This window comes from Panthera tigris, chromosome B4 (assembly GCF_018350195.1).
Source record: "Panthera tigris isolate Pti1 chromosome B4, P.tigris_Pti1_mat1.1, whole genome shotgun sequence".
In the NCBI taxonomy this organism is placed as follows: domain Eukaryota; kingdom Metazoa; phylum Chordata; class Mammalia; order Carnivora; family Felidae; genus Panthera; species Panthera tigris.
In genome coordinates this window covers 129196302-129209407 of record NC_056666.1, presented here as the reverse complement: position 1 = coordinate 129209407, position 13106 = coordinate 129196302, and the positions used below count along the sequence as shown (strand labels likewise).

At 53.9% G+C, this 13106-nt stretch overlaps 1 protein-coding gene across 1 annotated transcript in view; it reads left to right on the top strand.

Annotated features, from left to right (window-relative positions):
* The window catches only part of MYH9 (myosin heavy chain 9), a 92291-nt gene that overhangs the window by 26350 nt on the left and 52835 nt on the right, over positions 1-13106 (top strand). The window contains exons 2-3 of the mRNA XM_042993168.1: positions 4695-5046; positions 10375-10531. Of these exons, the coding sequence (XP_042849102.1) occupies positions 4714-5046; positions 10375-10531 (490 nt within the window). The 5' untranslated portion in view covers positions 4695-4713. The remainder of the gene's footprint in view (positions 1-4694; positions 5047-10374; positions 10532-13106) is intronic.

The following is a 13106-nucleotide window of genomic DNA, read 5'->3' as shown; positions in this document are numbered from 1 at the left end:
CACAGGGTAGCTTTGAGACGGGTTGGGAGAACTTGAAGCCCTAGGCCTAGAACCTGGCCATGAAAGGCTTTACACAAACCCTGTTGTCGAGGAATCGAGACGCTCCCGGCAGAATAAATTCTGTCTTTTAGGGGCTAGCCCTTCCTTTCTTAAACAAGTACACAAGTAACTAAAAAGAGAACCAAGCAAAGGGCAGAAAGGTGGGGGAGAGAGGGGGGTCCTTGGGAAAACAGGAAAGAGTAAAAAGGTCCAAGTGGGTGTTCAGGGGAAAGGGGAGAAGGCAGATAGTCAAGGAATTCCACTTTGGGTTGAAAGCAGAGGTTTTTGGTCAACCTATTTACTTTCAGTTTCATCATTTCCTGTGAGTCCTAATTTAGCCTCTGGTCGTGTCCTCTCGATTATGGCCTAAAAAGGCAACTACTTGGGTTTCTTGGCGTTGTACTGGCACCCGCAGGAAGCCAGTGTGGAAAGGGCCGGCCTCTGCCGGATCTGATCTCCAATGGGGAAAGCTGCCTTCTTTTTCCTTAACTCCTTGCTGGCCTGCGAGTCCCACAGATTTCCAGAGTTTCCTGAGGTTCCCTAAGCCGAACCCCCGGCCTTACTCCTGCAGACAGTTTTCCCAGTGCTGGCTTGGTGGCCGCCGCATGGGGACGCTGTTCACGGGACCGAGCGCGCCGACCCTGGGGGAAAACATTTTGAGTCGTACCTGTCAGGGCCATAACAATGCCTGGATGTTCCCCTGTTCCAGTCACTCCACTTCTGGGAATTGATCTCAAGGTGGTCCACCATACAAGGAGAAAACCTAGTGCGTGGTGGTTTAAAAAAAAAAAAAAAAATCACTTTGGAATATCCTGCAGCCATGAACAGTGTTTCTCAAGGAGGCCCTGCAGCCAGCAGTCCTGAATTTGGGTCCTCGCTTCCCCAGCTGTGTGTCCAAGTGAGATTACTTCCCTCTCAGAGCCTCTGCCTCATCACCTGGAAAATGAAGCGTTTGGAGAAAATGATCAACAAGGAAACTAATGGCCCAGCGGGGAAGTGGTTATAGTAAATGGGAAAAATCCACAACGTGAAACCCCGTGCTCTGCCTGTGATAATTAAAAGTCTCAAGTGTTTCTACGAACAAGGACCGGAAGGACCATAAAAGAGACAGAAAACTGGGGCGCCTGGGTGGCTCAGGCGGTTGAGCGTCCAACTTCGGCTCAGGTCATGATCTCATGATTCATGAGTTTGAGCCCCGCGTCGGGCTCTGTGCTGATGGCTCGGAGCTCGGAGCCTGCTTCGGATTCTGTGTCTCCCTGTCTCTGCCCCTCCCTCGCTCACTCTGTCTGTCTCAAAAATAAACAAACATTAAAAAAAGAAAGGGCAAACTGATGGGGGGGGGGGGTGGAGGATCTCAGGAATGTATGGGGATAGTTGTCTTTTGTTTTCAAAGCTTTTATATTTTGTATAGCTTTTACAAAAGGGGCCACTCAGCATGGTCCCAGGCTAGGAAGGGGAGAAGTGGCCACATGCCTCCCTAGCATCCCTTCTTTGATGCCCCTTTACATCCCTTCCTTCCTTCTGTTCATCCTCCCTCCCTTTCTCTCTCTCTCTCTCTCTCTCTCTCTCCTTCTTTCCCCTCTTCATTTCTAACAGCTCTTGACTAACGGCTTAGTCCATCTGTGCCCTTAGAGTTGACCGTCCCCTGAGTGCATCGCTGGCAGCCGTGTTGGGACGCGGGGGCGTCTCCACCTGACTCAGGTGGGCACCGGAGCTCAGCTGCGGTCACCGGATATGGATATTCTTGTTTGCGCTGGTGGGAGGGCTTTAATAAACCCCATTGTTTGTGGTGACCTCTGCCCCCCACCGCCGCCATCCAACCCGCGTATTGACCTTGGCACTGCTGCTGACCCACATCACTCCAGCAGAGCAGTGACACCAAATAGCTCTGTCCCCGGCCTGGCCAAACAGGACTCAGCTGAGTTTCGTGAAAGTTCTGCTCAGAGAGGGGCACGGAGGCCCACCTACATATAGGGTGCCCACCTGTGTACTCGGCACCCCCAGAGGGAGAGAGGGGCAGCCCCCTGTGTTGGTCTAGCTCTGAGGTGGTCACAGCGTGCCCCCCTCTCTTATAGGAAGTGCGGCTTGGCCTCCAGGTCTCTGGTGGCCATTGGGGGTAGACAGTGCTGCCCCGTAAGCGCCCCCTTCCCTCCCACTGAGGCCTGAAGGTAGGGCAGAATGAGGGGCCAGGTGGAGTGGTCCCCTGCCAGCGGCTGCCATGTTCATGGCCGGCCAGTGCACACCCACCGGTGGAAGACCAGGAGGGCAAGAATGTAACAGTTCCAGTGCACCCTGCTTTTGGACCGGTCATGTGGTCCACACAGGGAAGGCTCCCTCAGCCTCCCTGCCTTGCCTGGTAGAGCCCAGTAACTGTGTGTTGACCGCTGTGGAATGTATTCCCCCACACGCCCCGTGTCCCACTCAACTTACTGATTGATCCAGCTTCAATGCCAGCCCGACTTCTTCTGTGGGACCCTAGGCACAAGCGTGCTAAGGAGACCCCAGGCCGGGGGGCCTGGTGGACCCATGACTGGATGGGGTGACAGTAGGCAAGTCACTTGCCCTCTTGGAGCCTGTTTCCTCATTTATAAATTGGGGATAATAAAAGCTCTTTTGCAGAGCGATTGATGGTGACGCGAGGTTGATGTTGGTAGGTTAGGGACCTAATGACTGTCCCCCTTTCCCTTCTTCTCTTGGAGGGATCTCGTAAGAGGGCATGTGATAGATATCCTCGGGTGTCTTCCCTGGGCTGGGTTAGGAGAACTCTTAACCAGCAGCGGACTTAGGATTTGGGGGGGGACAGGGTTCAAGTGAATCCCTTCTTACGTATTGATAGGAGATTGTCTTGTCCATTTTTGGTTTGAACTTTGCAAAAAGGTTGAGACCCAGCAGCCCGCGAAGCCGTGTGCTCTGTGGTCCTTGCCAGTCCTCGGGCAGGGCAGTGGCATGAGGGGGAGACTGGCTTCAGGAGCCTGGGTCCTGAGACTGGGGAGGCTACCTGGCCAGTGGTCAGATGGATGGCACAGAGGGACAGGACAGCTGATATTTACTCTGGCAGAGGGAAGCCTTCGATTTGCCTGAATGGCCTGGCCAGTGTGGGAGCCAGGACAGCCGGAAGTAAGCTGGTGAGGCTGGGGCGTGCAGGCGGCCTAGACCCCAGCCCCTCATGGAAGATGAGGCCAGGCCGTCCCTTCCTGCCTTGTGGACTGCTGCCTGGCTCTGGGCCCTGCGTTCTCTCAGGGGGTGGTCCTTGCAGGTGGATGATGCCCCTGGTCCCCCAAGAGGGGCCGCAGGGGTTTGCTTGGCTGGGAATGTAAACAAAGCCACCGGCTGGGTTTGCTGGGGGAGGCTGCCAGGCTCTGTTCCTTGGACTTGCCTTCCCTCCTGTGGGGGCTGGGGAGCGAGCAGATTTCCTGGAAAACAACCCTTTTCCTGGAGCGTGTCCAGGGGAGCCCCTTAGTCTTGATCTGGAAAGCATTTAACGAGCCCAGATAAGGCCTGGGCGGCCCAGACTTTTCCTTTTGTTCTCTCTGTCCCAAACCTCCAGCCTGGGGAGGGGGCCTTGACCTCACAAGGGAAAGGCCTTCCTGCGTTGTGAGCTGGGCAGTGAGCTTCTGGGCTGCTCCCCTGGTGGCTGTGGGCTGGCTCTATCTCGGACCACGGTTTCAGAGTCCTGCGTTCAGAGTCCTGAGGGCCCCAGCCTGAGCCTGTGAGCAGGAATAAGCACTGTGGTAACCGTGGAAAGGCCACGGGACCGGGAGTCCTGAGTCCTCCCTGGGCGACAAGCCCCTGAACCTCCAGGAAGCTCCCGGATCCTCATCTGTAAAACGGGCCGAAGCACATTTCTTACCCACTCTACGGCGTTATGACGAGGATCTTTGGAGACAGCAAAGGGCGTGTGAAAGCATTTCATAAACCATTAAGCCACACCGGTGTGAGGGGCTATTGTTTCATCTTTATTTTGCAAATGAGTTTAAAAAAAAAAAGACACACATGTGCTTCAGTTCCCCTGGACAGAAATGGTGAGGGGTGCTTTCTGTGTTAGTGCCCCGGGAGGGAGGTGCTCTCGCTGCTCATGATATTTCCTGGAGCCTGACTTTTCTTCTCTCCTGATTTCTTTGGGCTGTATTATCAAGACGGAATCAACATCTCTTGGCCACATGTTTTTTGTTTTTTTGGTTTTTTTTTTTCCCTCTTGGTGGAACTCCGTGAAATAAAAAGTTTTTTGAACTGACAACTTCCATTACGTGCGGTCGTACTTTTTGCCTTTTTGGGGGGCTACTGGGAAACTTGTTTTCGTGGGAGGTCCTCTTGAGCTGCGTGGTCACTTTCCTGCCTCGGCAGGTATAGCACAGTGACTATGGTTGCATCTGCCTTTGAGACTCAAATTACACTCGTCATCCGGCACGGCGGTCGTTTATAGATTTGTTTGGTTGTGGCTGGATCCTGGGATATACCTTACCGTTCATTTCTCGCAAGATCTCTGACAACAACTCGTTTTTTTCGTCATGTACATCTTTCTCCCGGTGCCGCCCAGTTGCAGAAGTTTTGCTGTGCTCTAATGCCGTGCCGTTTGCAAAGCTAGGAGGTGCTCAGCGCTCCTCGTGTGGCTGATGTGGTTTGTACCTGACATTTTGTCCTTGTTTGTCCCGCAGGTCCTGGCTGTAAGTCACCATGGCGCAGCAAGCTGCTGATAAGTATCTCTATGTGGATAAAAACTTCATCAATAACCCGTTGGCCCAGGCCGACTGGGCGGCTAAGAAGCTGGTCTGGGTGCCTTCTGACAAGAGTGGCTTTGAGCCCGCCAGCCTCAAGGAAGAGGTGGGCGAGGAGGCCATCGTGGAGCTGGTGGAAAACGGGAAGAAGGTGAAAGTGAACAAGGATGACATCCAGAAGATGAACCCACCCAAGTTCTCCAAGGTGGAGGACATGGCCGAGCTCACGTGCCTCAACGAAGCATCGGTGCTGCACAATCTCAAGGAGCGTTACTACTCAGGGCTAATCTACGTGAGTGCGGGGCCGGGCCCAGGGCGCAGGGGGTGCGGGAGGCCCGGGTCTGTCCCGGAGCGTTGGGGGTCTTGAAGAAAGCTGCGGTGACATCCTCCAGCTTTGGCACGCGAACATCCTAACGGAATGTTGTCGCGGCATTATTTCACCTTTTCTCTGCATAGCCCGAAACACGACAGGAAGCCTGTTTGAGACCACACATAGGGAGAACACCATGATGTATATGTGAGGGGGCCCGCCCACGGGCCTTGGTCCTCAGTCTCGGTGGGGACAGGAAGGATAGTTCCTTCTAAAGCAAGGGACTGCCATGCCCTGGTTTCCCGCCTCGCTCCTTCCTCCTGCACCTCCTGGTCCCCTTCCCCCTCCCCATTTGCTCAGTCTCATTTTGGAACCTCCACCATCTTCTTCTTTTTAGAGGCCTGTGGGTGTGGCTTAGTTCCCTGGGGAGTGTGCTTTGAGCGGAGATGAGGACTTGAACCTTTGGTCCGTGCAGCTTGGCGGTGCCCCTGCCCTGCCAGGCTTAGCGTCCAGAAAACAGCACGTGTAAAGGACCCGGGGTGTGCAGAGAAGGCGTGGTCCCTTCTCTCTCTTTTTTTTTTTTTTAACGCATATTTATTTTTGACAGACAGAGAGAGACAGAGAACTAGCAGGGGAGGAACAGAGAGAGGAGGAGACACAGAATCCCAAGCAGGCTCCAGGCTCTGAGCTGTCAGTTACAGAGCCTGACGCGGGGCTCAAACCCACAAACCGTGAGATCATGACCTGAGCCGAAGTCAGTTGCTTAACCAACTGAGCCACCCTCTTTCTTCTGGCTTAGCAGGGCTACCTGTGCACAGAGACAGCTCCTCGCCGTAGCGTTTTCCCGTCTCCTGTGTAATAGGCTGCAAGATCTTTCAGTCTTAGGGTCACAAAAGTTATTGCTAATTTCTTATTTCTTCTGTTCAGTGTCCCAGGTATTTCCTTCTAGTTTTGTCCCAGGTAGGGAAGAACTACCTGGCTCTTATTCCTAAAATAGCTCTTTGTTTAGGTATGTTGTTAGGTTTACCTTGGCCTTCTTGGTCTTGGAGCTCAATAAAACAGTTCTCAAAACTTTGTTTGAATTGGAGGAAGAAAACATCTCGAGATGCTTACCACCCTCTCATTTCATAGATGGGAAGGTGAAGCCTCAGACCCAGGGGTTAGCTCATGATCACATACGCAATACAAGGAGGTGCTGGGCTCCTCCTGGCACACGGATGGCGAGTGGCCCCCACAGAGTCGGCCATTTTGTTTTTTATACAGTTTCAGGGTGACCTCAGCACATGTTTCCACAGGGCACTTGCCCTGCCATCCTGGACTGCTACTTCCGAGTGCCCTGCCATGTGCCAGAGTCCTCTGTGAAGTCCCAAACCTCTTGGATTGATTGCCCAGGAGTTCTGACCGGGCCAGCCGCATGCCGGGGCTGTGTTACCTTGCTGATTGCTAAATCGGTCCATGATAATGAAGTTCTTATGTCCTGCCGTTGAAGACCACCCTTTGGGGATGGGCCTGATTAGTCAGGAGCTACCAGAAAGGAACTACACAGAACCGTCTTCTTGGAAAAGTCCTTTGTAGGCCAGCTTAGCCCAACCTGCTGATACGGCAGGTGAGGAGAACTGAGGCCTAGAGGGCGCAAGGGCCCAGTGCGGGATCATGCATCCTGAGACTGTAGCTCGGGGTTTTTTGACCCTCAGCCCAGCTATCTTTTCCTTGGTGAGAATGTCGTATGGACAGAATTAAAAGCCCCTGTCCCTAAGGATATTAACCACTGGAATTCAGAATTGGCGACTTGTAGAAAAACAAGGGGCCTCTGAGAAAGCATCATTTGTCTGCTGGGGCAGCTGGGATCCAAGTCCTATTGTCTGAGAGTGGGACGCCCCCCAGGCAGGCTCCACAGCAGATCGTGCCCACTCTGCTGTGCCCCTAAGCTGACACAGGCTCTGCTTGGTGAAGCAGGGCGATGAAGGTCACGGCACTTGGGGCCTCCAGGTCCTGGTTCAGATCCCTTCCCCACCACACGCCGCGGCTACGAGGAACCCCACTTCCTCGCAGGCGAGGACTCATGAGTGTGTGAACGCCAGCCAGCACCTGGCTCACGGCAGGGTCTGGACTGTGCAGCTGCTGCCGTTTGTTCTAAGTGAAGGTAGCTGTTCCTCTGCGTGGCCTTTGCTGGGGGTCTCTGTTCAGCTTGTGTCCCGCTAGGGATTTGCCGAGTGCGACACACGTCAGGGGGGCGGGGCCTGCGCTCGCCTGCCTTAACTGGCTGCAGTCTTCTGTCCCACAAAGGGAAATATTATTAAAGCGGGTTCAATGATGGTTGCTTCATTTCTCCTCCGCTAGCGTGGGTTTCCCTCTGGAGGCAGGCAGGACTCTTTGGTTGGAGGCGTTCACTCCTGTTTCTGTCGCCTCCCGTGTGCCTCAGACCAGCCTCTTCCTAAGCATCCTCCCCGGAAGAGAAGTCGATTGTCTCCGCAGTCGCCCTAATGGGGACCCCAGCAGGTGCAGAGCCGTGGGGGGATTGGAGCCGCTGGGCAGGGGATGCCGCCTCATTCACAGTCAACCTCTCTGCACACGACGCTCCAAATTGCGACCGGGGAGCCTTTGTGCAGCGTGTTCGCCTGGCATTGTGGGCGGCGTGGCTAATCCTGTGCACAGCTGCTCTGTCTGTTTCCTTGGGGGGTGAGGCCCCGGGACAGGGGGCGGCTGGGCACAAAGAGCCTCTGTGGCCCGTGAATGGAGCAGCTTCCTGGCGTAGCCATGTGGGAGCAAAGCCACTTGCTCGGTGTCCGTGCCTCTGCAAGTATCGAGAGGGAGGCTCGCCATCAGGGCTCCTTCCTCCCACCTGAGCTGCTGGGCTCACGGCTGCTGGTTTGATGGGATTAGTCCAGAGAACTTTGAAGGTCTCCGGAGAGAACCGTCCACAGGACCATCTGCCCACCCAGCTGTCAGAAAGCCTTGTCCCGGGAACCCCGGTCCCCTTCTGCTGTCATGACCAGCTGTTTGCAAACATCTGGCTCAGAGGCAGGCCCTAAAAGTGTGGCCATGTGTCCTTGGCTTTCATCGGGCCGAGTTCCTAGAGTGTGGGTTTTCTCACACCCCAGGAACAGAGCTTAATTGTTTCTGAGCTCCTGGGATGACCTCACTGCTCCCTGGCCTTATCTCATCCTGGCCCGACAGTCCCATGGAGGAAAAACCAGAAGTCCCCTGCTTTCCTCTTATCTTCCTGTGATACCCGCGCTGCAGGTGGCCCACACCACGTGTGGCCTTCTCTGCTTCGGAGCTTTCCTGGTCCCTTGTGAAAGAGTCGTTGGAGGGAAAACAAATGACTGATTATCCCAGGAAGAGAGAAAATTGAGGGCCCCGAGTCCCCGCCTCCAAACACAAGAGGCAGCCAGATGCACTTGGTCCTTTCCAAACTTGGCTGCTCTTCGGCCTGCAGACCACTGTGGGTTACTGGGTCCCTCTGGAGCTCTGCTTTTATTTTCGTCTTATTTTGGAGAGAGTGAGCCAGCATGTGCACCGGCAGGAGAGGAGCAGAGGCAGGGAGACTGAGAGTCTTAAGCAGAAGCCATGCCCTGTGGGAGCCTGACACGGGGCTCGATCGATCCCGCGACCCTGGGATCATGACCTGAGCCGAAATCAAGAGGCGAAGGCTCAACCGACTGAGCCACCCAGGCTCTCCTGGAATTCTGCTTTGAGTCTTTAACTTCTGTTTGGAAAGTCCACGCGCCATAGCCCTTGGCCACAGCTGGAAAGGGCTTTGTCCTTGCGACTAGTTCCCGTGTGGAACCTGTCTTGGGGTTCAGCCACAAGACCCATCTTCCGTTTTGGCAGGAGCGGAGAGGGCAGGGCGGGATGGGGCTGGGTTGACACATAGCACAGTGCCCTGTGGGTGTTGGCTGCTATTGGACCGAGGGGCACAGCCGTGGACAGTGAGGGTGGAGGCCACTTGTAATGAGGAAAACAAAAAGATAGTTCAGAGAACTGGCCTCTGACCAGGGAGGTCTGGCCTGGGGAGGGGGAGGGGGTGGGGGACACCAAGGGCTGCTCCCAGCTTTGCCGTTCACTGCTTCATGGCTTTCAGATGTCACTCAACAGAGTCAGGGCTGCAGGTGTGTGTGAATGACAGCTTTGCATGGCTGCTTCTGGAACTCTGGTGTGTTGTCCTCAGAAGAGGGGGCTTGGGCTGCGTCCCCCCGCCCCCCCATCTGAGCACCTACCACCTGGGTGGTTTCAGGAGTCATGCCCAACTTGTTCGGAGCCTGTCTTTTTTTTTTTTTTTTGGCCCCGGGAGACAGATCTTGGAAGACAAAGGAACAGGTTATTAGAAAAAGAATTAGTAGTCACAAGTTAACACGAATTTACCTTAAGCCCCTGAAGAAAGAGCTGTCTGGCCAGTTGCCACTGGACCCTGCTTTCCTGACCTTCTCAGAGCTCTTCTCCAAGGCTGTCCTGGGTGCGTGCCAATCCTGAAAACTGCTCAGGGAGGCATAGAGTCCGGCTGTCCCCACTTTACAGATTGAGAAATGGAGGGAGAGGGCGGTTAAGAAACTTGGCCCTTGCTGGAATTTGAACTCAGGACGGCTGACTCTGGGGTCGGATTTTAATCCCATCAGGTCAGACTTGGAGTATTGGGTGTATTTTTGGGTGCCTCACGTGAAGGGTGTTGGCTAATCGGGCTCCCCCTTCTGAGAAGACTCGAGTCTTGGAGAAGGCTCACGGGGGACATGAAAATGGTCGAGTTTTTGAGGGATGCTCATGTGAATGTCTCTAGATGATTCGAGAGGGAGAGCTGTCAGCGATATACTAGCCCACAAAAGGTCTGGTCGGGGTTTTCCCGATGCTGGAAAAGTGTAGGCTTGCCTGTCTCCCCGAGAGTCCTTGAGGGCGGAGTACGTTGTGTTTCTGCACAGTTTGCTTTTGCTGCAGCCCGGTTCTTTTCTCTCTGTGCATCTCGTGACGGCAGACACATCTCTTATTGTCCCTGGATCTGAGTTTTGTCACTGGACTTGTACCGTCTGCGCAGCTTGCCATGGCTCTTGCCCAAGGCACCTGCTCGTTGGCGCACAGAGCTGGCAGCGGTCACGCCGTCGGGGGAGGACCCTTGCTGAGTGAGCAGAGACGGTGCCAGTGCCCGTGCCCCCGCAGCGGGCCTGGCAGGGCGCGGCACAGAGAGTTAGGGCGTCCCGGGGTGCCTTCCCAGCAGCCCGAATCCCGGCCCTTGGTGGCAGATAAGTTTGCCACCCAATTTGCACCCCCTTGAGAATCAAGACTGTCTAACCCTTTCCTGTTTGCTGCTCTTTTCTTTAGACCTATTCAGGCCTTTTCTGTGTGGTCATCAATCCTTATAAGAACCTGCCCATCTACTCCGAGGAGATCGTGGAAATGTACAAGGGCAAGAAGAGGCACGAGATGCCCCCCCACATCTATGCCATCACAGACACTGCCTACAGGAGTATGATGCAAGGTGAGTGCCTTGACCTTCCCTGTGGCTCAGTCTTCACGTGCAGCCTCGTGGACACCCTTGCAGGTGCTCATCCACATTCACGGTCACAGGGATTTAGGGCCTGGATTGGCGTTGGTGATGGCGCAGTGCATCATGGAGGTCTCTGAGCCAATGTGAGAGCCGAGGCCAGTGGCTATCAAAGGGCATGTTTATATGTTGAGAGAACCTTCTAGAAGCTCTAAAAATAGAGTTCCTAGTTACCGCAATTTCTCATTCTTGTCAAGACCCTCTGTGCCAGTCTCCTCACTTACAGGTCCCTTCTACCAGGTACTCCTTTTTCCTCCTCGTTTTTCATGTCTTTTCTCTTGTTGCTTCCTCACAATCTGGAAACGCACTTGAGTTTTTCTTTTCTTTTCTTTTTTTTTAAAGTTTATTTATTTATTTTGACAGGGAGAGAGAGGAAGCATGAGCAGGGAAGGGGCAGAGAGAGAGGGAGAGAGAGAATCCCCAGCAGGCTCTGTGCTGACAGCACGGAGCCCGACGCGGGGCTCGAACTCACGAACTGTGAGATCATGACCTGAGCCAAAGCCCAGAGTTGGACGCTTAACTGACCGAGCTACCCAGGTGCCCCTTAAGTTTTTCTTATCTTTAAGAAACAGGCACTAAATCTCTCTTGGATTCTGCACCCCCCCCCCACCCCCCCCCAGCTTGTGTCCACTCTCTGTCTTCTCACACTGGAACTTGAGAGAGGAAGTACCACACCCCGCTGGCCCCAGCACTTCTCCACTCTGACAAAGGTTACCCTCCCTGTGTTGCTGTTTCCACAGCTCTCGCGTGTTCTCATCTTACCTAACCTCTCCCCAGTGTTGGACAATCTTGACCGCCCCTTGTGACAGCCCTTCCTTCCTGTGTGACCCTCTCTCTGCTTCTCCTGATCTCTGGCCACCCCTCCGCGCATCGGTGTTCCTCACGGTCTCACCGCTTGCTCAGCTGTTCCTCTGGATGACGGACCCATCCAGTTGAGCGCCTTGACCGGCACATTCTGGGGGAGGATCGGGACCGTCGCCTGATTGATGCTGGCCCTTTGCCCCTGGCTGCCATTTCTCCGTCTACCCAGCCACCCGGGCCCAGCGGTTCCTCTGCTCTCCTCTCTCTCTTTCTCCCTCCTTTTCTCAAGTCCATTAGCACTTTCTATGGGTTTTATCTCTTCATATTTACGGCCCCCTTTCCCCTCTTTCGTCCCTTGGCCCTGACCTCAGTTATGGCCTCTGCAGGGTTTTGCCTGCACTGTTGCTGTGACCTCTTAACCTTCACTCTTAATAGAGCCCTCCCTCTGCCTTTGACAGAGGGTCATCTTTCTAGAATGCAAATCTGATCAGACCCCCTGATTCAAAATCTTCAAAAATCTCGAAAAGGCTCCTCCGTGGCCCCAGAGGTAACTCTGCAACCCGCCAGCAGCATGCAGTGCCCTTTGTCATCGGCTTTCCACTGCCTCTGGCTTTCCTGCTACGGGGACCTCATCCGTTTCTCTGCCAGGCCTTTCTGCTTCAGGCCGCCAGGCCCGTGCCAGCTGCCTGTAGTGCCTGGCAAGTCCCTACTCCCTTGTGAAAGACCAGACTGAGGCATTCCTGCCCTCCAGGGAGGATGTCTGGACTAGATTTGGTGATACTTCATTTGACTTCGGTGCTCACAGACTTGTTTTTCCCTCCTAGACACAGACAGGGCCCATGTTGCCTTTATATTCTCGAGCTTAGCCAGGTGCTTGGCCTATGGCGGCATGTCAATGTCATTCTGAGTCAAGCCCAACTTCCAGGCCGGGCTGTATTCCCAAACCTCATACTGATAGTGCTTTTCCAAATCCGAATACACGCGCCTGCTTGTTTCCTTTAAACTTGGCCACGAAGCTGGGCAGTGGTGATAGAGAACCTTGCTGTATTAGCAGCTTTATCTGTGGCATAGTGGTTTGAAGGGGCAGCCCGCGGGTCTGTCTCGTGTCGTACACATAGTTGTTGTGGGGAAGGCATTTCGTTGCCAAGCTCAATGAATTCTGCAGCATGTACGAGTTTGGCCTAGCCTTTGGCTTATGTTTACATCGATGAAAATTTCTTGGGGAAACCAGCCCATTACTTTTAAAGTGGGATGTCTGTTTTAAAGTGCTAACTAAAGCAGTCTGGTGGGAGAACATTCTGTGAGATTCCAGAAGAGCCTGAGTCTGTGTCTCTAGAGGTTATGAGTCAGTTTTCTCCTAGCTGTCTTAATTGGCCCAGTGCAAGTTCACCCCAGAGTCTTCCTGAGCTCTGCGTTGCTGAATTAGGGCACATTCCCACACTCGGATCCTGGATTTGAACGGTTTTCTAGCACGTGGCCTTCCTTTACTTTCGGGCAAGCCATTGTGGCAAGGGCAATGTCATGATGTGGAACATGGCACCAGCAGCTGGGGGTCCTTAGAACTGGACTCCCAGCCTTTCTTCCCATGTCTTGCACGCAAGACTCCTTCCTAAAGAGATTTGCCCAATTTTTATCCAGCAATAAAAAAAATTTGAGGAGCACAAGTCAGCTCCATAGGTTGGAGATAATTGAAAAATGGAAAGGGATA